This window comes from Nannobrachium achirus, assembly GCF_963921795.1.
Source record: "Nannobrachium achirus genome assembly, chromosome: 5".
NCBI lineage: Eukaryota > Metazoa > Chordata > Actinopteri > Myctophiformes > Myctophidae > Nannobrachium > Nannobrachium achirus.
Genome location: NC_137814.1, coordinates 32,112,370 through 32,134,179, shown reverse-complemented (window position 1 = coordinate 32,134,179; position 21,810 = coordinate 32,112,370). Strand labels below are relative to the sequence as shown.

At 40.5% G+C, this 21,810-nt stretch overlaps 1 protein-coding gene across 3 annotated transcripts; it reads left to right on the top strand.

Moving 5' to 3' along the window:
- Positions 1-636: 636 nt before the first annotated feature.
- tgs1 (trimethylguanosine synthase 1) lies at positions 637-20,485 on the top strand. 3 transcript variants are annotated; one of them, XM_080726106.1, is made up of 16 exons: positions 637-1,194; positions 2,886-2,953; positions 3,556-3,704; positions 4,027-4,096; positions 4,389-4,484; positions 7,630-8,187; positions 10,044-10,161; positions 11,709-11,795; positions 12,547-12,727; positions 14,824-15,080; positions 15,705-15,862; positions 16,442-16,615; positions 17,411-17,557; positions 18,280-18,496; positions 19,397-19,475; positions 20,272-20,485. In XM_080726106.1, exons 1-16 carry the CDS (start codon positions 1,061-1,063, stop codon positions 20,383-20,385), a joined length of 2,607 nt encoding a protein of 868 aa, XP_080582232.1. In that variant the 5' UTR covers positions 637-1,060; the 3' UTR covers positions 20,386-20,485. The 3 variants fall into 3 exon arrangements, with proteins under 3 accessions (XP_080582232.1, XP_080582231.1, XP_080582233.1); XM_080726105.1 differs by having other exon boundaries at positions 15,702-15,862; XM_080726107.1 differs by lacking the exons at positions 17,411-17,557; positions 18,280-18,496; positions 19,397-19,475; positions 20,272-20,485 and adding an exon at positions 17,009-17,380 and having other exon boundaries at positions 15,702-15,862.
- The last annotated feature ends 1,325 nt before the right edge of the window (positions 20,486-21,810 follow it).

The window sequence follows — 21,810 nt, the reverse complement described above, 5'->3', positions numbered from 1 at the left end:
TTTATTTTTTCTGATTACATTCGTATTTGTATTGTATTTTTGTTGTTAAACAGGTCAGATTACCTTTATATCACACACACACACACACACACACACACACACACACACACACACACACACACAGAGAGAGAGAGAGAGAGAGAGAGAGAGAGAGAGAGAGAGAGAGAGATTTAACCACTTGAGCCGTCAATAATTTATAAACTTGACCTTTCACTTGACCTTCGTCTACTCTACACCAATCGCAGAGAGTGCGAGGCGTGAGCTTGTAGATCTGCTATTTTTGGCTAAAGTTCTCCGATGGACGCTAGGGTTCAAGTGGTTATATTTAAAAAAAGAATGATAAAAAGTTTCTATCACACAAAGATTTGACGGCCCCCCTGTAGTAACTCTGAGGACCCTCTGGGAGTCCCGAACCCTCTTTTGAAGACCCCGTGATGAATGTATTTATGTATTAATGTATTAAAAAAAAAAAAATGAATTACTTTGAACTTATTGTGAAGGCAACCCCAATTAGTTGTCTCAAAACAAGATGTCTTAGATTTGCTAAATAAACGGAGCTGTGAGCTGGACGTGGAAGCTAGCCCGCACTGTTTCCACCCGGAACGTTTTTGCTGTAACACAACCAGGAAGCGACCCTCCATATCACATCCCATAGCCACGAGGATGGAGGAACACGGGTTTATTTATATACAACATTGTATCTTCTTTTCGAGATTCTAGACATTAATTCCACTCTGATTTCAGATAATATATCTGTGAGTTTAAGATATCCAGTCATGTTTTAAAATAGATAAGATTGTCCTTGTTTCAAGCTGGCTAAAAGTGGCATAGCTGCTGCCTACATTGCGTTGTCCCTCTGGTATATGGGACCTAGTGTAGTCAGCTGCGTCTTATCGTCGTGGAAACGTGTATTTTGTTTTTAGTTAGAGTTTGTGTTTCTGGAAGAAAATAAGTATATATTTATATTTTCTAAAGAGAAGAAGTCATTGCAACAACTGTTCACTGTGAGTCGTGACGTCAGGTCAGACTGAAGACAACCAGATGAAGTGAATGAGATCAGATGAGCAACATGATGATTGAATATAGGAGTAAATGGGACGTGGTGGCAGATATCATCTTCAGCCAGAGGAACCTGTCTGCTGATGATGATGATGGGACTGATGTCCACTGCCTCTGTTCCAGAGCCTTTGTGCAGTAAGTCAGTGCATCTCGTCTTCTTGTCAAGGACCCACAAATTGACACATGCCAGGGAGGCAGGGACCCCCATATACGAGAAGACTTTTACAGCTCTAGCAGTGATTTTCAACCTTTTTAATTTCAGGGAACTTCAGTTTGACATGCATTAGGCTACTGACCCCCATTTAATGGCACAATTTCTATCTCTGGGACCTCATTTTTTATGGTAAAATCAATGTTAATTTAACTCAGAGAGTGTACAAATGGAACAGGTCCATTTGGTTCCATGTGTGCACTGAGCAGACCCATAAGGGTCCATTTGGTTCCTAACTATCATTTAGCTGGGGACCCCCTGAAACTCCTTCAAGGACCCCTAGGGGTCCCTGGACCCCACTTAGAGGGCTACATGCAGTACGTGATGCTACTGATTAAACATAGCTTTCTTGCACAATTTAACTCTCTCTTGAGAGTGCATCAATGGAACCAAGTGGACCTCTTAATGGTACATTTGGTTCAATTCTGTACTCAAGAGTTACAGGTCTATACACAATTTTGGTCAATTTGGCCCCCTGGGGTCCATCTCTCTCAAAGTTCAAAAATGCTGTATCGTTTTATGAGTTGCTTATGTATACGGAACCTTTCTTTCGAACAAGTTCTTTGCATTTCACATCAAAACACAGGCTAACTAAATCTGTCCATCTATGTCAGGGGTGGGGCAACTTTGATGATGGTGAGGGCCACTATATTTACAACTTCACTCCAGAGGGCCACATTGTATATTGCTACGTCCTACTTTGTCATTCTAGTATCTCCTACAAAAGAAGCAAAAATAGCCGATCTACAAGCTCGTTTTGAGCTTGTAGATCAGCTATTTTTGCTTCTTTTGAATTGGAATCCTGGATTATTTTTTAATTAGAATCCTGAAATGTAACATTTTGATTTAATTTCAAACGCATTTATTTATATACTCATGTTAACTTTATGAACCTAAATACAAATACATTGGACATTAAAAAAAAAAGATTTTAATACTACTATACTAGACATTAAGCTATGTTTGGAATTGTAACAGCTGAAATGAATAATATATCAGTATTCCGGTATTAACCTGTGGGTCGCATTAAGTGAAGATGGGGGCCGCATGTGGCCCCCGGGCCGCCAGTTGCCCATGTATGATCTATGTGAACTGACGGGGAATAAAGAATGAAAACCATATTAGTTTGATGAAGGCAGATTTTCTGAATCTGTGAATAATGTCTCTGTAGGGGGGGTCCCCAGATGATTAACTTAATGTGCAACATTGTTTTCTCTCTTCAACAGTAAACAAACCAACATAAAGTTTAAGTGTATAGAAGGTATCTGCACATTTCTAATGTGACAATGTAAGGAATTTTTAATAACTCTAAAATGACAAATTAAACATTGGCCAAATTGTCAAATATTAGTGTCAGGAATTGTGAAATAGCCGATCTACGGCGTTGTGAGCATGTAGATCTGCTATTTTCACAATAGAACCATGTTATATAAAATGCTCATAGGGTGGGGGGTCCCCAGTTAAAACATGATTATTTTGGGGGTTGCGGAACTTGCGGCCTTGAAAAGCATTAGAATACTGTGAAGGATTCTCTGCTTAATTCCTGGTGTGAAATGTCCGATGAGAGTAGCCTTTAACTTTTATCCTGACTCTGTTCCCGTTTCTCTCTCTTTAGGGACAGAGAGTTGTATCGGTCTGATAATCGATACCTTGTCTCCGAGCTGCCAGAAACCGAGCCCCAAGGTTTGTTACGATACCAGATATACAGTAAGGCTGGACTGTTCTCCAGATATTTGTGGGGGAAATAATAATTTTCCATAATCCATGGCATATACCTAATCTTTCTTAAACAGAATACATGGGTAAAGGAGTTTTCTTTACATAGTGTTGAAAGATTGTATGAAAATAAAGTATTTACATTATCTTCTATACTATCTTGCACCTGCTTGCATTTCAGACCCCTCCCTGTAATCATAGACTGTCTCAGTCCCCAAGGGCAATGCTTTTAACTGAAGGAAATAGAGCATTTCCCATAAGGGCTCCACACTTGTGGAATACATTAACACTGGACATTAGACAGGCTACCTCAGTGTCCACTTTTAAAGCTCTTTGAAAAAAAAAAATATTTTCTTAATAAAATGGCCTTTAATGGGACAGCTAGATTATGCTTTAATTCCCATTTTGTGCCCATGTGGTATTAACTTTACTTACTATTAAACAGTTGGGAAATGAAGAGCATGTTGAATATCTTTTGGGATTTGTGTCCCAGTCCTACGAACAGTGTAAAGGAGGTAAAGGTTGTAAAGTGAATAGTTTCAATGAGTTTCAGCATCTTCTGTTTATAGATGATGATCTTGATGACTTAGAAGAAGAGGAGGAAGAGGAGGAGGAGGAAGAAGAAGAAGAAGAAGAGTTGTTAGATGAAGAGGCCCAGCTGATGGTCAGCATGGGACTGCCTGTTGCCTTCGGCAGTTTATCTGACCAGAAGAAAGCTGTGAGTAGCCATTCTAACTGAGATTACTTTTGTAGTTCAAATTGATTGATTGATATGTAGTTTTGATCTCAAACTGCAGGTGTCCTCTAGTCTAGCATAATACATACTCAACAAAAGGTTATGTTATAAAATCCCCCCCCCCCCCCCCCCCCCCCCCCATATCAGTGCTATGCGGAAATGTATCCACATTCAGGTTATTTTACTGTTTCTGCATAGATTGAGCCTCTACGTGGAATAATGGATAAAGACCTAAAGAGTCTTTCTTATTGAGCTAAAATAAGTACAAAATTAGTCATTAACAGTTTTTATTTTCACCTGACAGAGGAGGAGATCAAATAAAAAGACTGCCAATCACTGGGCAGCATCACCAGAAGAGGATGAGTCCGATGAAGGTAATAAAACAAAGGTGTTGTCAGTAGCTGCTACTGTATTTGCTCAATGTATTTTTATTGAATTCTCAATTTCCAGATATTAAAAAAGCAGTTAAGGCAAATCTTAAACAGACAATACAAATAAAAAAGACAAGATTACATAATATAAAAGTAAAAGCACACACACACACACACACACACACACACACACACACACACACACACACACACACACACACACACAGTATAATATACGGTATATAAACATTAACAGGATGCCATTTTGAGCTTTTCCCTATAATCTTGTTCCTAGCTGAAACCCACAAAGTGACCGATCCAGTCGAAGAAAGAACTGGAGAACATGGAGAGCATGCGGGTGGTCAGGACGCCGGCTGGGAAACCTATTGGAGTGAGTAAGAGAACATGGGGCCTGCTGGTAAATGACCGGATAGTGTGTTGACCACAAATGCATTCCCCACTCCGATTCCAGCTGAAGACTTGTTTAGCTCATAGGCCTGATTGGGCAAAATGCGACTTCATGCAGGCACATTTCATTGCATTTGATTTTTCAACCTGCTCTCATGCGTCTCTGCTTTAATAAGAATGCTTCTTGTTGTTTGGTAACTCGATTGCATTTGTTTGAAGTTCAAATTTATAAGCAAGCCAGGGGAAGAAAAAAAAAAAAAAAACTTTAGCTAGGTCCAGTACAGTAAGTGTAGCCATGCATGATTTAAGATCAACTTAAAATCTTCGATTGAAATGGCTTAATTATCTTATCAATATTTCACCAAAAAGGTTAACAAATACAGGTATTTGGCATCATGTAGCTGTGCCGAGACACCAGATAACTAATACATTTCACTGATAACTCTTTCACAGATAAAATTGTTCAGGGCAGAACATAATCTGTCAATCCATCTTCCATAAACGAACGTAACACAGGCTTCTTCTCCATAGCTATTCGGCTCACCAGGGCCCCAGTACGTTGGTGTGGTCAATGGTGTTCCGTCTATCCATTTCCACACTCCTTCCTCCTCTCTGTTTGTCAAACCCAGCCACACTTCCTGGCTTCTGTTAACAATTCTGTTAACAAAGTCCTGTTTTTCTTTGCTGTTTATGACCATGAGGTCTGATTGCCTGTCTTTGCAGTATTGCCTGCTCTGCTCCCAGGGTTGCCACTTAGTAGAGATGTAATAACACACACCACCAGCAAGTATAAATCCATGTGGTTCACAAAGAATCCCTTTGATGTCATCTCGTTCAATGAGTTTGTTATATCTGGACAGTAGATGGTCTAAATTGGTCTTTAGATGGTCAAAACTGGAGTTTAGATGGTCAAAACTGGACTGTAGATGATCAAGACTGGACTGTATCTGATCCTTCTGCTCAGCCAGGTTGTTATTTCTGGACTGTATGTGGTCTAAGTCTAGACCACACTGGTCCTTCTGTTCAGATATGTTATATTTGAACTGTAGATGGTCCTTCTGTTCAGATATGTTGTTATATTTGAACTGTAGATGGTCCTTCTGTTCAGATATGTTGTTATATTTGAACTGTAGATGGTCCAGTTCTTTGACCAGGTGGTTGTTCTCTTTAATCAGTTCAGAATAGAGAGAGAGTCTGAGACAAATGTTGAGCAGAGCTTGAACACCACAAAGTAATCCGAAACCGAATGCAACCAGCCTGTACCGTCTTCTGACAGATCTTATCTTCCGTGGATGTTTCTGCCGAGATGTAGTCTTGGTCTCAACATTTGCATAGATTATATCATCATCTTCTTCCTTGTCATCTTCCTCTTGGATCTCAATGTTTTCAGCCATTTCTACTTTAATGACTGGAATTCATCTGGCAGGTATTTGAAATGGTTCACCTCTTCACAATAGAATGAACAATAGTGAAGTGAGGTGTTGTCTTTATTTTATGAAATTATGAGTCATATCCTCCACCCCTACCCCTCCTTCCGGCTCTCATTTCCTCAGTCACAGTAGCATTTAACCACAAAGTGTTTCACTTTACAAATTGGCACTGTAAGAATTAAAAGAATATGGAGACTTGTACATGGACATACACAATCTCCATATTTTAAGTCAACTGCAACGACATTTGGTTTATTGGGATAATAAAGGTATCTATCTATCTATCTAAGAGTACCTAGCCAGCATTACTTCTATACTTCTATGATCGGAATTAACTTACAGTCATAGGCTACTAGAAAGTTGTGATGATAGATTTTTTTTAAATTAAAACAGTCGTGTTATTTTGGCTCAGATTGTTTTGTTAGTCTTGACAATTTGCAGACGCAAAATGTGGAACAAGTTGTAAATGTAGGCTACACAACTGCACCTAATTTATATTGGCCAGACCTGCTTCCAGCAATCAAACCCAGACAATGAACACAATTATAGCCTCTAATTAGGGCCATAACACCAACGTATTTTCTACAAGCTTATTACCTGATACCCAAGAGAGGGTGGGTATCAGGCCCCAGCCGTGTGTGTGTGTGTGTGTGTGTGTGTGTGTGTGTGTGTGTGTGTGTGTGTTTGTGTGTTTGTGTGTGTGTGTGTGTGCTCTGCCAGATACCTTGATTAAATCAGAGTGTGACTGTGGAACAGTTTTTTAAAGATAGATCATTTATAAAACAAAATCTAAAATGTGCAACATATTCGATGTTTGTGAACATTACCATGTTTTAATGACCAGAGTCTAGTTTAGGGGGTGGTAAAAGAGATGTAATTGTTAATGTAATTAATATTAACTAGCCCTTACCCGTTCAAAGATATGAGCTCCAAAATGATGTGCAGTGTGTGGGTTATGGGATGTGCACTGTGCATACAGTATATGCACAGATGGAAAGTAACTTTAACTGGTGCTTGCATGATAATATGTAGGAGCATCAATGTAAGAAATACCTGTTTCGTTTAATGGCTACAGAGATACACCCCCCCCCCCCCAGCCCGCCCGCCCACCCGCCTGCCTGCACACACACACACACACACACACACACACACACACACACACACACACACACACACACACACACACACACACACACACACACACACACACACACACACACACAGAGCTGGTTAAACATGTTGCCTCATGCTAGATGCAGAATAGATGTGCCTCATGCTAGATGCAGAATAGATAGTAGATACACCATAAAAATGCTAATATACAGTATATGATTTGTGAAAGTGACAAACGGGCTTCACAGTTATGTCAGGTGTGTTCATATGCTAATGGTGATGCGATTTCAGATCAATTGCTCCAGCCACTGAGGAGAAACGCTGTTTCAGACATACAGACACTCACTCACTCAGACATTTCGAAAATTATATGTTTGATTGGCTACTGTGTTGTATGCTGATGTCATTTTGTTCTCTGGTTCAAGATTTGTTTTTCAGAGACACTGGTGAAGGTAGCAAAGCCAAAACGTCTAGCTATTATTTGTATTCTAAACCTGAAGATGTAAAAATAGTAAAATACATATTTGAGGCGCAGGTTTGTAGACAAGTTCTTGGTTTCAGAAATGTCCACTTTAATATCTGCAGGTCAGCAAGGAGAAGCTCTGCTATGGCAAGGCTGGCTAGAGAAACATCCAGAGACTCAGACATCATCCGGCAGCTACCCTGAAACAATGACTTCTCCATGGGAAAACCCAGACACAAAAGCTGTCTGGGAGCAACACGCTACGGAGACCTACTACAGCTACTGGGAACAGTATACGTACTGGTCATCTCATGGCTGGACAACTGACTGCTCCAGCAGTAGTAAACCTGCTAATGGAGAAGGACAGATAGAAGGAGATATGAGGGCAAACGACGAAGAGCAAAGAGATGGAGATGCTGAAGTTGAAGGAAGGGAAGGCGAAAAGGATGGATCTTTTTCTTGCGATGTCAGGGATTCTTCCGAGGTCCAGTCGGAGACGGACAGGAGCACCTTGATTGGTCTGCTTGGAGAGATGAGCCTTCGGTCAGAGGTAGTTGACGCGTGTGATGGCAGAGAGAGGGGAGAGGACCATGTCTGTGGGACCGATGACCCTTGTGATAGTGGTCACGGTCAGAAGAGGACTGCCACCTCCTCAAGGGACAGCACTACAGACAATAGAGGTAATAATCAGAAAAATATAGCTCTGTAATACTGTAACACTAACCTCATGTCACCAGTCTTTCCACCTCGGAGGAAAGCCTGGTATTCGTTTACAGCGGGCCGTGTGATCCGGTCTAGGCATGGCCTAAACCGACAACAGGCAGAAGAAGCGGCGTCGCTTTGTTTTGGTCCCCCCCAATAGTCCAGGCAAACTAGCGTTTTACGAGAAAGTAATTGTAAAAGATTTTTTTTCTTCACAGACCTTTTCTATAAGGTCTCCAGAACAACATACTAAAAGTCCTAAGAAATCCCAGTTGCGGAAATATGTTTAATTGACATTAATCCAAGACTTACTATACACTACACTATAAAGGCAAAAATGACTCCCAAAAAATCTGCTTTAAGTGGGATGTGAGGGGTCAAACTAGGGGTTATTAATTATTCTGAATCCATTGCAAGCATTTGTTTTGCATGAAAAACATTCCTTGGGCTAAAAACGGACCCCAAAAGGCTGTGAAAATTGATGACTCATCACTAAACCATCGTATTGTGGGGTCATTTCTTGCCCAAGGAATGTTTTTCATGCCAAACAAATGCTTGCAATGGATTCAGAATAATTAATAACCCCTAGTTTGACCCCTCACATCCCACTTAAAGCAGATTTTTTGGGAGTCATTTTTGCCTTTATAGTGTAGTGTATAGTAAGTCTTGGATTAATGTCAATTAAACATATTTCCGCAACTGGGATTTCTTAGGACCTTTAGTATGTTGTTCTGGAGACCTTATAGAAAAGGTCTGTGAAGAAAAAAATTATTTTACAATTACTTTCTGTTTTGGGTCCAAAATGAGCTAGTTTGCCTGGACTACAATCCCTATTTAAATATCCGAGAGTCTTGAAAGTTGGGACTAAAAGATGGATATACCAAACAAGCCTTTCAAAAAGATAAGCAAAACTACATTGCATCAATGTTCCATTGGATAGGCCCTAAAATCATGCCCTTGAGCGTGGGGAATTATTTTGGGTTGAAACTGATTCTGGTTTGATAGTTCCGGCCAAATTGTAGTACGTCTAGGACTACAACATGACGTAGGTTGTTTCCGCTCCCGACCGGATCAGAAACCCGAAAAAGGCTACCGTAACACACATGCCTAAAATTCAGGTTGAAGTAACTGTGGTCGCTTTCTAAAGCGAAACGCATGCATAAATATTCCAATGGAGAACAAGCAAAAACTGTGAAATTTGTACAAACAACTTGTACGTTGCCCTGGAACGCATGAAACCAATGAAGCCACTTTGACCCCAGCTCTGGCCAACACCTCAACATTGGCAGGTGGATAAATAAATCCCCTTGAATATTTCATGACTTCTAGATCAAAAGGCATCTTACATTGAATGAACGGGAGCATGTGGTGGTAGCTCATTCATATTTAATAGCATGAGCCTAATTTCAGAATCACAACAAAGGCAGAGAGATGGAAAAGGAAAGAGAGAGGGAGGTATAAAGAGAAAAAGGGTGCAAAAAAGGATGGTGGTGGATGTGCAGGGTGGCTTGTCACAGCAACACACCCTGGCAGGCATTTGTAATCACACCATTTCTAGCCATTTCTAACTATAAAAATATAAAAATAAAATAAAGATAATCGCATTAATGAACACAACACCGTGGTATTGCGCTTATTGCACCCCCTCCCTTCTTCCCTTTCCTCTTTCTATGAAACTAACGATAGAACTTGCACAAAAAATAATTTCACCCGCTTTATTTTACTCGGTAAACCTGTGATGTGACAAATTCTTACTAAATACAACAATGATCAACTGATGTAATGAGAATTGTTGAGTGAATGAGTGTGTAACATCGCTGACGTGTAATGGTAGATTCCAGGCTGGACGGTGGCCATCAGAATGCTTCAGGAGACCAGAACAGGTTTGATGATGAAGATGGTGATGATGAGGATGAGCCACCGAGAGGAGGACACGCTAAAGTGAAGAGGAGGTGAGCAGTATATCAGATCATGTCCACCAGGCTGGGAGGCAGACATCGTGTTTTCACTCTGAGTGAGTGAGTGTGTGTTTGACTGACTGCAGGAGATACTGTATCTATTGGGTCATGGAATTGTGTCCAGCAACATTAGAATGCCAATGTTTAGATGGAGTGGCTCAGGGGTTGAGTGGCTGCACAGAGTTAGTGTCGAAGTGTCCTTGAGCAAGACACCGAACCCCTAATTGCTCCCGATGAGCATGTTGGTGCCTCGCATGGTTTCCTCTGCCGTAAATAAACACACCATTACCATTAAATATTTACCAATGTAATGCAATGAGCCAAGTAATGAAAAACTAATTTTAGTTGAACATATACTTTTTGCTCATTTGAATTTGCTGATTATCATACAGTATGTTGTTTACTGTGCCTTTTAGAGCAGGCTTTGGCGTACCTTGAACAAAAAACATTAGTTTGCCTGAAGAAATACTCGATTTTGCTTTTTTATCCTCAATGCATGCTGGGGGAAAGAAATATCGTTTATATCGCTTTATCCCTTTCTTTGGCTTTTAATTATTGAAAACATGGCTTTTGTCAGCAGTCAAAGTGTGTGTGTGTGTGTGTGTGTGTGTGTGTGTGTGTGTGTGTGTGTGTGTGTGTGTGTGTGTGTGTGTGTGTGTGTGTGTGTGTGTGTGTGTGTGTGTGTGTGTGTGTGTGTGTGTGTGTGTGTGTGTGTGCGCTCTCACCCTGTTGTCCCCGTCATTAATGTTCTTTTCTACCTCTGTAGTGATGCATAATCAATCTCTGTATCTAACTTTAAAACTCGTGAAAATCTAGTACAAATGAACTTATGCATACAATGTTATAGAAATGTAGCAACCTCTGTCTAAGGCCTGGACTCTAAAGCATTGTGGGAAACCATGATTATAAGTACACAGCATAGTTTTCACAGTAGGGACATCTTTCACATTTTAAATTCACAGGAGCATTTGCTAAATCAAAAAGGTGTGAAATGTTTTATCTAGTTAATATATTGGTTAGAAGCAGGATGGAGCCAGTAAAACAGTTGTGTTATTATATACAAGTTGTGGTCATCCCACATCTAGAAAGCCTTAACGCATGTCAGTATGGCTGAGTCAGCTGTGAGATTAGACCAGTAAGTAAGTGAATGTTATTTATATAGCACTTCTCACAGAGAGAACTCACAAAGTGCTTTACATACAGTGAGATTAAAAAAAAGACCTTTAGTAAGATCTATAATACAGTATTATGCTGAAGATTGTGCTAGTATTACGTTTTAATTTTCATTTAGATATATTTGACAGAATTAAGAACATTAGATAATCCCCTCCCATGGTTAATGGCATTTCCAGATGCTGGGTTGAGTGGGACTCAGCCTAAAAACAGCAAACAAGAATCATTCTAAAGACAGAAAACTATTAATTAATGTGATATGTTGCTCTCTTTGTTCAAACAAAAATACACAAATAAATAGGCAGTAGAAATACAAATCTAAAATAGGTGAAATGTTCATAAAGATTCAAGTGTTTGTTTTCTTCTAGCCATGAGCTTGATGTGGAGGAAAACCCTCAATTGTCCAAGGAGGCGGCCTGGGATAAACTGGGACTTAAATGCAAACAGGACCCTCTGTAAGTTGCATACATGATGATCTTTATATCACTGCGTGCTATTTATTATTTACCGAACAGAATCCCTCGATGCCTGCTCTACTATACACCATGGTTAGATTCACAGCATAGGGTACATTATTACCTGTATACCTGTGTACATTTTATTCTCAGTAGTAGCCATCATAGCCAGTGAATCCTTGCTTGTTTTCTTCTTTTGTTATTTCTACCTTCTATTGCCTTTGGCCCCTCCCTCCTTCCTTCCTAATTTCCTTCCTTTAAGCTTCCTTCCTCCACTCCACTCATGCCTTATTTACATACAGTACATTTGTGATTATACACATTGCGAGTATTTCCAACTCACAATGTTTGCAAGTTGGAAGGTGGCAGGGTACTTGTGTCCTTATGGCTGAAATAGCGACTCCTACTGGTCGGATTGGGGCATGTGGTCAGCAGGGAGGTGTTGCAAACCACTGTGCGCATTAGTCTCTCCTGGTGAACCTCCTTGCTGTGAAGTGAGAAGAAGCAGCTGGTGTCTCCATTTGTATCAGAGGAGGCAGATGGCCTCCCCCGGCCAACAGTGGTGGTTGGCAGGGACAGGAAAGGAAAAAAGGTCAATAAGTTGTTCATTAACAATTGGCACAATACATTGAGTTTAGTGATGGACGGGCATCCTGACTATAGCCCATAACTTCCAGAAGAATATTTCCTATTTAACTAATCCTGTATTTGTTTGTGTGCTGTTACTGGGTGTACGTGTATGCATCAACAGGTTTGACAGCGTGCTGCGGTTTAAAGGCAGTTCCACACAGAAGTGCCAGCTCCAAGGAGGTAAATCGTGGAGAAGCAGGAAACACGTGGGAAACAGAGGAGCCCCCCGTGGGAACAAACACATCTTTTTCACAGAAGACCAACAGAACACACAGCCACAAGTGAACACTACCGTCCAGAAGGTACTGCTATTACTGACCATCTTGTCACAACTGTAATGCTGAAATGTATTATTGAAAGAGTATAGACTTACAATGTAAGTAAAATGGCTAGGAAATAAAACAATAAAATGAAATCTTTTTAAGGGCATCGTTGCTAAAAGGTTACGAAAATCTCTTCTCTTCTCTTCTCTTCTCTTCTCTTCTCTTCTCTTCTCTTCTCTTCTCTTCTCTTCTCTTCTGCATTGCTCAGCATGTTTGGCTCAGCATACTTGTTAATGTCACTCAACTTCCTTCAGTTCTTTTGTAGATTTGCAACAAAGGCAATAACATGCACAAAATACACTGTGCATGCACATATACACATATCCCCTAGTCTACACTCACCTTCACACATTGTTTTCACAGACAGGCACACCCGCACGCACAAGGACACACACACACACACACACACACACACACACACACACACACACACACACACACACACACACACACACACACACACTCACACTCACAAAAAAGTAAAGAAAAAAAAATCTTGCCAATTTATCTCTATGCAGTTAGTGAATGTGGAACAAAGCCTGTCTGTATCTCTTAGCAGCATCGTCTTCTTCTCCAGTTTCTGCAGGCTCCTCCTCTTCATCTTCTTCCTCTTCCTCCTCACACTCACACACACACACACACACACACACACACACACACTCACACTCACACTCAGGCCTCAGACAGTGTGACCTTGGCATAACAGGTAGACAGACATACACATTTTTATTCATGTGCTGACAGTGCAGATGCAGAATAGTTTTTCTTTTATCAATCCACAGAGGGAGGAAAATGTAATGAAATGTCTCACAAAGTTCTCTACTCTCCTCTGTTCTGTTTGATTCAATCAGATTTTTATTCCCAAACTTGTTTCGTAAGGACATTCATTTCTAATCTGCACTACACGTCATCAACGGATGTCTTTAACATTTTTTTTTTAAACTGTCATGAATAGAGTTGCTGTCGTAAAGCACTGGTGCAATTTCAATTAGCATGGCACACAGGGCTGTCACAATTATTACATAATGGTCTAATCGCAATTATTTGAGGTAATCGCAATTATTTTGCATAATTGTCATAATCGTTTCCATGTTGAGTTACAAACACTTTCAAAAAGTAGTGGAAATAGCCGGTCTAAAAGCTCACAACGCGTCACGATGAATGTTCTTTTTTAATTATAAAATTGTCAGTGTCATGATTGCCATGTGCAACTTCAAAGCCTAAAAGCCGAACAGAAATGTTTTTTGACAACGACAAATACACAATTAAATCATTAATTATTTGAGTGACAATTAATCGTCATGTAAATTGTCATAATCGTGACAGCCCTAATGGCACAACTTGGTTTGCACGACCAACTCTGACCATGCAGGCACCGAGCTATTTTGTATTCTTTTCAAATCGCTGTAACAACAAATGTTAGAAAATGTGTAACCCAGTGATGCTACAGTGGCACATGCACTGAACCATGCATACTCTGCACAACTGTGCTTTGCATACTAATGAATGGTAGGTCTTTTTTAATTTCCCTAACCAAATTGAGTACACACACTATTGCAGGGGTCTTCAACAGGGGGTCCGGGACCCCTAGGGGGTCCTCAGAGTTAACAAATGTTTGTGTGATAGAAACCTTTTTTCTCATTTTTTATATTAACCACTTGAACCCTAGCATCCATATTCTGAGAACGTTAGCCAAAAATAGCAGATCTACAAGCTCACAATGCCTCGTGCTGCGAGGCGTTGTGAGCTTGTAGATTGGCTATTTTCGGCAAGAGGTTTGGTGTAGAGGGGGGAAAAGAGCAGACCAAGTACAGAGTGAAAGGTCAGGTTTATGAAGTATTGACGGTTCAAGTGGTTAAATATCTGAAAACACAAATCGACATGATTCCAAAATACACCGATGATTGTGCTGTCAAACTATGAAACTACAGTATATGGAATCTATGATAAGGTTGTGTGGGGGTCCCTGCTTCATCTCTCGCTCGACTAAGGGGTCCATGGTCTGACAACGTTGAAGACCCCTTCTCTACGCAGATGTAGTTTGACTTGACATTGATTTGCTTCTTCTTCCCCAGGTGCAGAGCTTTCTCCAGAGAGTGGAGAGCGAGTCGGAAATGCTGGCGACACCACGGGATGACCTCCCATGTGACCCCTCCTCCCTCGCAGGAGATACACAGCATGTCAAGGACGCCACCCCCAGTAATCCTGCACTGCAAGGAGTGCCAGCAAGGGAGGAGGAGGAGGTGGGGGTATTAAGGGAAGAGAAGGAGGACGAGGAGGAAGAGCATATAGATGGAAGTGTGGAGGTGGAAGAGTGCCCGTCCAGCCCAAGGTTATTCATAGTTTTGCATGTTTTCATTAGTTTTATTTCGTTTTGATTGTTTTTTTTTGTTTGTTTTTTCTATGTGGGTTTGCTAGTTAAATCTTTTTTTAGTTTGAGTGTTGGTTTTTTGTTTATAATATGTGGTAATCAGTGGAAAGATTCAATACTCTCTTGTGAAAGAATTGTGAAAATAGCAGATCTCCAATTTTTGACTAAGACTAAAACTAAGGACATTTTCTCTCTGACTATAGTTTAAAAAAGAAAATGTTGAACACACAATCAAGTTTGCAATGTTTCTTTTTAGCTTAAATCCTTGTTTTTAGTATTTATCTCGGTTAACTAAAATGCATTTTATTATCTAGTATTGATTGATTGTTCAATCTGTGTTTTTAGATTTAGATTGCATGCTTTAGTATTTCAGCATGCAACAACTGGTCATATGATGCATTTTGCATCATATGACCAGTTGTAGCATGCTGAAATCGGCTGAAATACTAAAATATCTAAAAACACAGATTGAACACAACAAATAACTCAGGAATGTGTTGATCGTGTCCCACACAACAATAAAATAAGATCTGGTTGTCCCAGAGGTGACCTGGTCCTTTAACTATCATGACCCTGGTCCAGCAGGCTAGAGACCAACGATGGGACCCAGGACAAAGTCCCTGCAGGGACACCATTTACCGAGCAGCAGGAAACCAAGGATGACGGCCACCAATCCAGGAGGCCGGTTTATTGTCTGGACATCCCAGACTATCTCCTACCTGACCAACCCAACAAACATACTGGTGAGTCTTAGTCCAGTGTTACAGCTAATCGACAAGCAGGTTTGTTTGTGATTATAGAATTTTTTATAACAAGTCTAAATCGATTAGTCATAAGTCATAGCACAATGGTGGCATGCAAAAATTGCGGAAATAGCTAAAGATCTTATTTTTACCAGCTTGCAAAGATGTTTTACAGATCGTCAGCCGATGACGTCATCCAGTATGCCAAAATCTCCTGAATTTTTACCAAATATGGTAAAAAAGCAGGAGAACATTGGGACTGCAGGTCGCAGTTTAGAATGAGAAACGGCACATCATGTCTCCCTCCGGCAGGCCGTCTGTCCGTGTACTCTTTTTTACGGTCTATGGGTTTCCACTTTCTTTTTCATGCCCATGGTGGTTATGAGCAATTCTCATTCCACAAAGGTCAAAAGAAAAGACTTGTCTGACTTTGTTGTGGTCTTTGATCTACAGTTAATTTACTGCGTTAAAGTGGCCTTCTATATCTGAATAAAATCCCTGTGGCGTGTTAGGCCACATTAAAAACATCCTAACCCCCCCCCCCCACAAAAAAAAAACGCTTGTGTATCCTTACTGCAGAGCTGAGTGTGAAGGATGAGAAGAAGAAGAAGAAGAAAAGAAAGAAGGTGCGGAGGAGGGGAGGGTGTGGTGAGATGCCGGCAGAAATGGCTGCAGAGCCTGAGCTGGCTAAATACTGGGCCCAGCGCTACCGGCTGTTCTCCCGCTTCGACGAGGGTATCCGACTGGACCATGGTGAGTCTACCATATCTCACACTCGTTGACTGACATCAGGCACTTGCACTCATAGACATCAAAGGGGGCTTGAGCCCCTGCCCTTTTATCCGTCTATAAAAAGTGCCCTCTCCAGACCATGAATGCAGTTTTTATTGCGGTGAAAGAAATGCAAATGCCCTCTTTCCATGTCCCTGGCTGACATACACAACAACCTTTACACTTGACATTTTTATATCAGTTCCGTTTCACAGCACATTAAATGCAAACAGATAGTAGTTGTCCATTTTTACTAAAGTAAGGAGCAAACCAACAACAATTTTACATTTTGAGATGAAACCACGTTTTCTGCACGTATATTTGCTTCCTCGTGTATATCTGCTTCAAGTGGCTCTTCTTCCTTTTCCCTTACAGACCAGTTGACTGAGAGCAGACTTTGTTCTGCACTATTGCTCCTAGTCCATGTTGCAGTGACATTGAGATACTGTGTCATGAAGTAGAGACTGACATGACATCATCTCTGCTGGTGTCTCCACTGATTGGTGTTTGTGGTATTAGTGTGCCACCCAGTGGTGTTAATGTGCATTACACGCCTTCACAGGGATGCTGTCTTTAAGGGGAGACCCTCAGGGGTGGGGGATGACCTACCAAAATGAATGTTACCGTGTCACTCTACAGTGGCAGCAACTGCCACACATACTGTGCATGCACACACATCAACTTCATGTTGTGACTTTATGGCTGCAGATATTCCAGGTTGAGCTACATCATGAGGTTAACTTTATTTCATGGTATGTTTATATCAACTTTATTCAGAGGGCTGGTTCTCTGTGACGCCAGAGAGAATAGCGGAGCATATCGCCCTGAGGGTGGAGGACACATTCTCGGACGCACATCTGCTCATAGACGCCTTCTGTGGGGTCGGAGGAAATGCCATCCAGTTTGCCCTCTCGGGAAAGAGAGGTATGCCCAGGTCGTGTGTAGGCCTGTCGCAATTATTACATATTCGTCATCATAATAATAATTTTATATAATCGCAATTATTTTGTCATAATCGTCATCATCGTTTCCATGTTGAAAAATAATAATATACATTTTGAAAATGTTATCGCGATGCGACGCTTTGTGAGCTTGTAGATCGGCTATTTCCACTATTAATGTTCTTTTAAGTATAAAGTTGTCAAATATGTCAGTAATTTCTTGGTATATTTAGGTTATGTGTCATATCTGCCATGTGCAACTTCAAAGCCTAAAAGCCAAACAGGAATGTAATTATAAACAACAAAAACACAATTAAATCGTTAATCTCAATTATTTGGGTGACAATTAATCGTCATGTAAAATGTCATAATCGTGACAGCCCTAGTTGTGTGTGGGTCATGCATATGTCTTAATTACATCGTAGACAACAGACTTCAAAGATGACTGATAGTCCAAGATCCACATTGGAGCCACATTGTTCATATGTGGATGCCGAGGTCCACAGAATTAACTAGTTTAATGATAAACAGTTTAAATAGTATTTGACGTGATAGCAAGCATATCACATTCCTTGTTACATAATCACAGATATATTACTTGAGAAATTTGCATTTTTGTTGGTTTGGAAATGATTAAATCATTAATCTATTTATTAAAATGCCAGGTGATATTATTTTTTACTTTTGTTCTATTTATTTTGCCAGTCCTGGCCATTGACATTGATCGGGAGCGTTTGGACTTGGCACATCACAACGCCAAGGTTTACGGCGTCGCTGACCGGATTGAGTTCCTGCAAGGGGACTTCCTACAGCTGGCGCCCCGGCTCCGCGGTGACGTGGTGTTCCTGTCACCTCCATGGGGCGGGCCAGACTACTTGACCGCTGACGTCTTTGACATCAAGACCATGATTGTCCCAGATGGATATCCTTTGAAATATGAGATGAATGAATATGAAAATGAGGATATGGTGAGGGGTGATGAGATAGGATGAGATTAACCCATTTAGGCCTAGAATTATTGACTGCTTTAACTTGTGAAAAATAGCAGATATACAAGCTCGATCTGCTATTTTTGAAAAAGTCGTGAAAATGTGTGCAAATCTTTGAATATATGTATTTTCAAAGCGAACGTTTGTAATGGGGGTCCGGGACCAAATACATATCATTTTGGGGGTCCTTCACATGAAAACGTTTGAGAACCACTGATATGGTAGTCTCTCAAGAACAGACTAACTGAGCTCCAGTTAAGTGAAAAGGACCTTTTCTTTGACGATGGCTGGCCAGATTGCTGACATAGAAACATAGGTTTTTCAAACAATCTTAGAAGGATTCAAAAGACACTTATAGAATCGGGTCAAAATTCAAATTTTCACGATTTAAAAAAAATAGCAGATCTACAAGCTTGCAGCGCGGCACTCGGTGCAGCGCTGTGAGCTTGTATATCTGCTATTTTTCAATAGTTAAAGCATAAAATAATGATACACAATAATGTGTACCCGACATAAATTAAGGTGATCATCTCACCTAATCTTTTTATGTTCTATTACATGTATGACATTAGATGAGATGAGATAGGATTAGTTTAACAGATAGAATGAGATGAGATGAGACGATATCATAAAACTATTCTGAAAACCAAGAGGGGGAATGTGGTTGTTAAAGCAGTGAGGAACAGCATTTTGGAATAGAAATCTAGAGAAGAATGATTTATCATGATAATGTACACGTTTCACCAAAACCTAGAACTAGTAACAGATGTCCTTTGTGCTGTGAACAGGTGTACATAAGGTGCAGATTGTCTCTTGTCCTTAACCACTGACACTTTTGAAATCTTCCGGTTGTCCAAACTGATATCAGACAACATTGTGTATTTCCTGCCTCGGAATGCTGACATGGACCAGGTTTGTGTTTGGACCAAGAAATGTGCACATACCCTGTAAACACTTATACTGTATGTTCGTTTGGTTACTGTTGAGTGAGAAAACAATGTTAATTAATTTCGCTAATCATCTGGATTCAAGTCATTGGATTTATCAGCATACACACTTGGACAACAGCGAGTTGTGTTGAATGGTTGATAATGTGACGGTGGTTGTTCTGTCAGCCAGAGGAACTGTGCACATATCTCTACAGCAGCACAAGTTATGCCCGGGTCAGTCATAGACACCAGTGTTGTTTTGACAGCAAATTTTGATTTAGTTTTAGTCATAGTCTAATAAAATGTATTTTAGTTTTAGTCATAATTTAGTCACCTGAAAAGTTTTAGTCATAATTTAGTCACCTGAAAAGTTTTAGTCTAATTTTAGTTGACTAAATATCATAAGATTTTAGGCGTCTAAATCTACAGTTGATTTAGTCAACTAAAATGTATTTTGGCACACCTTGATGACATTGTAATGGCTGATTTTACACTTTTTTGCGTGCTGAAAATAGCCGATCTACAAGCTCACAACGCGTAGCAGCGCGACACGTTGTGAGCTTGCTATTTTCAGCACGCAACACCTGAGAGCAACCAAACATAAAATTACTCTCTTCTCCACTATTCCCTCCCTAACGTTTTAGTCTAGTTTTTATTTAGACAAAAGAATGTCGTCATAGTTTTAGTTGACGAAATCAACACTGATAGACACACAGGAGAGGTTTTGTGAATTTATAGATGGATATTAACTGTGTGTTTAATGTTTATTACCTTGTCAGATTGCCTCACTTGCTGGCCCAGGAGGAAAGGTGGAGGTGGAGCAGAACCTCCTCAACAACAAGCTGAAGACCATCACTGCATACTTCGGCAACCTCATCAAGTCTGCCTGCTAGAACACCCGCTTTCATCCTGGGACCCAATGTAGTGAAGTTGTTCTGTGTCCACAATGGTCTCCTTTTTCGTCCCCAACCTCTGTCTTGAGAGATTATCCTGGCCATGATTATCAGTTTTTATCTGTTTGTATTTTTTCTTTGTCATTTTATTGTATAGTATACTTTATACTGTAGTTCATTAAAAGCATTTTGTTTTGCATTATGTATTGGTCTTCTGTGTTGACACATTTACACATGAACATATGGCTTGTATATTGTTGTTGTATTAAGACAAAGGCTAAGTATAGTAAAGGTTGCAGCCCTTGTGTGGCACCATTCAATCAGAAAACCTCTTGTCACATACTGTACGTTATCCCAGAGACAGGTTTGTTTTCACTTCAGGGAATGGCAGTCTAATGCTGTCCACATCAACTCTGTGTCTTCACTGACCAAAGCCCTGAGAGATGTCAGCGATCAAGACTGTTCCCAGGATGTGGCCCTGTGGGAGAAACAAGACCTCAGCTTTCTGAAGGTTCAGCTCATTAATATCAATGCACTCTCTTCAGGGAATGACAGCCTAATGCTGTCCACATCAGCCCACTCTGGCTCTTCCACAATATGGACCCAGAGGTGGCCTCTGTGTTTTCGCTCTATTTATTGACAGCTTGTCTTAAATACTTCTCAGTAAAACTGCAGGTCATGTTAACACTGTAATTTACATTGATTGTTAGTTGCTACATAGTCTTGCGTAGCCAGACAACTATTCCACAATCGCCGAATGCTATATAGAGTCTGGAACGGCAGCTCCCGAACGGCGAGTATCGGAAGTAGCCACTGCTGCACGGAAGTTGGCGGAACTGTAGTCCCACTGGAAACCTAACAGAAGCACACTCGCACAGAGTAATTTGAGCAGCATATTCTTAATGTTATGAGTGTATAGTTTAAGAAAACATTTGAAAACATCATGGAAGTAACACCAACAACACCAGAGAAAGACGAAATAACGCCCCCAAAAATATTGAAAGGAGACATAGCGCTTCCAGTAGGACTTGTTATTGCTACTGCACCAAGGGAGCGGTTGCGTCACATCCACTCTATCTCGCACTCATCATATCTATTTCTGTGCCCCAGACTGTATGCCGGGAGCATTTGCAAATCGCGGAGGCAACAATCTGGCCACGCAAGACTAGTTGCTACAGCACACACAAGCAACATGATAAACAAAATGGTACTTACTATATAATGGAGAATCAGGTAAAATCAATGAAGGCTATGTCTTCATGAAGTCAACTTTTGAGACTAATATGGCCATGGTTCTCAACTTTCTCATGTCAATTATACCCAAGTTAATATGTATGTGGCCACGAACCCCTATTTATACATAATTCACCAGCTTCCATCAAGAAAGGGGGTTTATGTGTAGCTGGGGAGTGATGTCCTATTGCG

What these genes read in the sequence shown, in the direction of transcription:
- tgs1 (XM_080726105.1), top strand. Translation starts at nt 1,061, where the DNA reads ATGAGCAACATGATGATTGAATATAGGAGTAAATGGGACGTGGTGGCA. An exon ending in CAGCACTACAGACAATAGAG is followed by an intron (nt 8,188 to 10,043) that starts GTAATAATCAGA and finishes GTGTAATGGTAG; the next exon opens with ATTCCAGGCTGGACGGTGGC. An exon ending in TGCCCTCTCGGGAAAGAGAG is followed by an intron (nt 17,558 to 18,279) that starts GTATGCCCAGGT and finishes TTATTTTGCCAG; the next exon opens with TCCTGGCCATTGACATTGAT.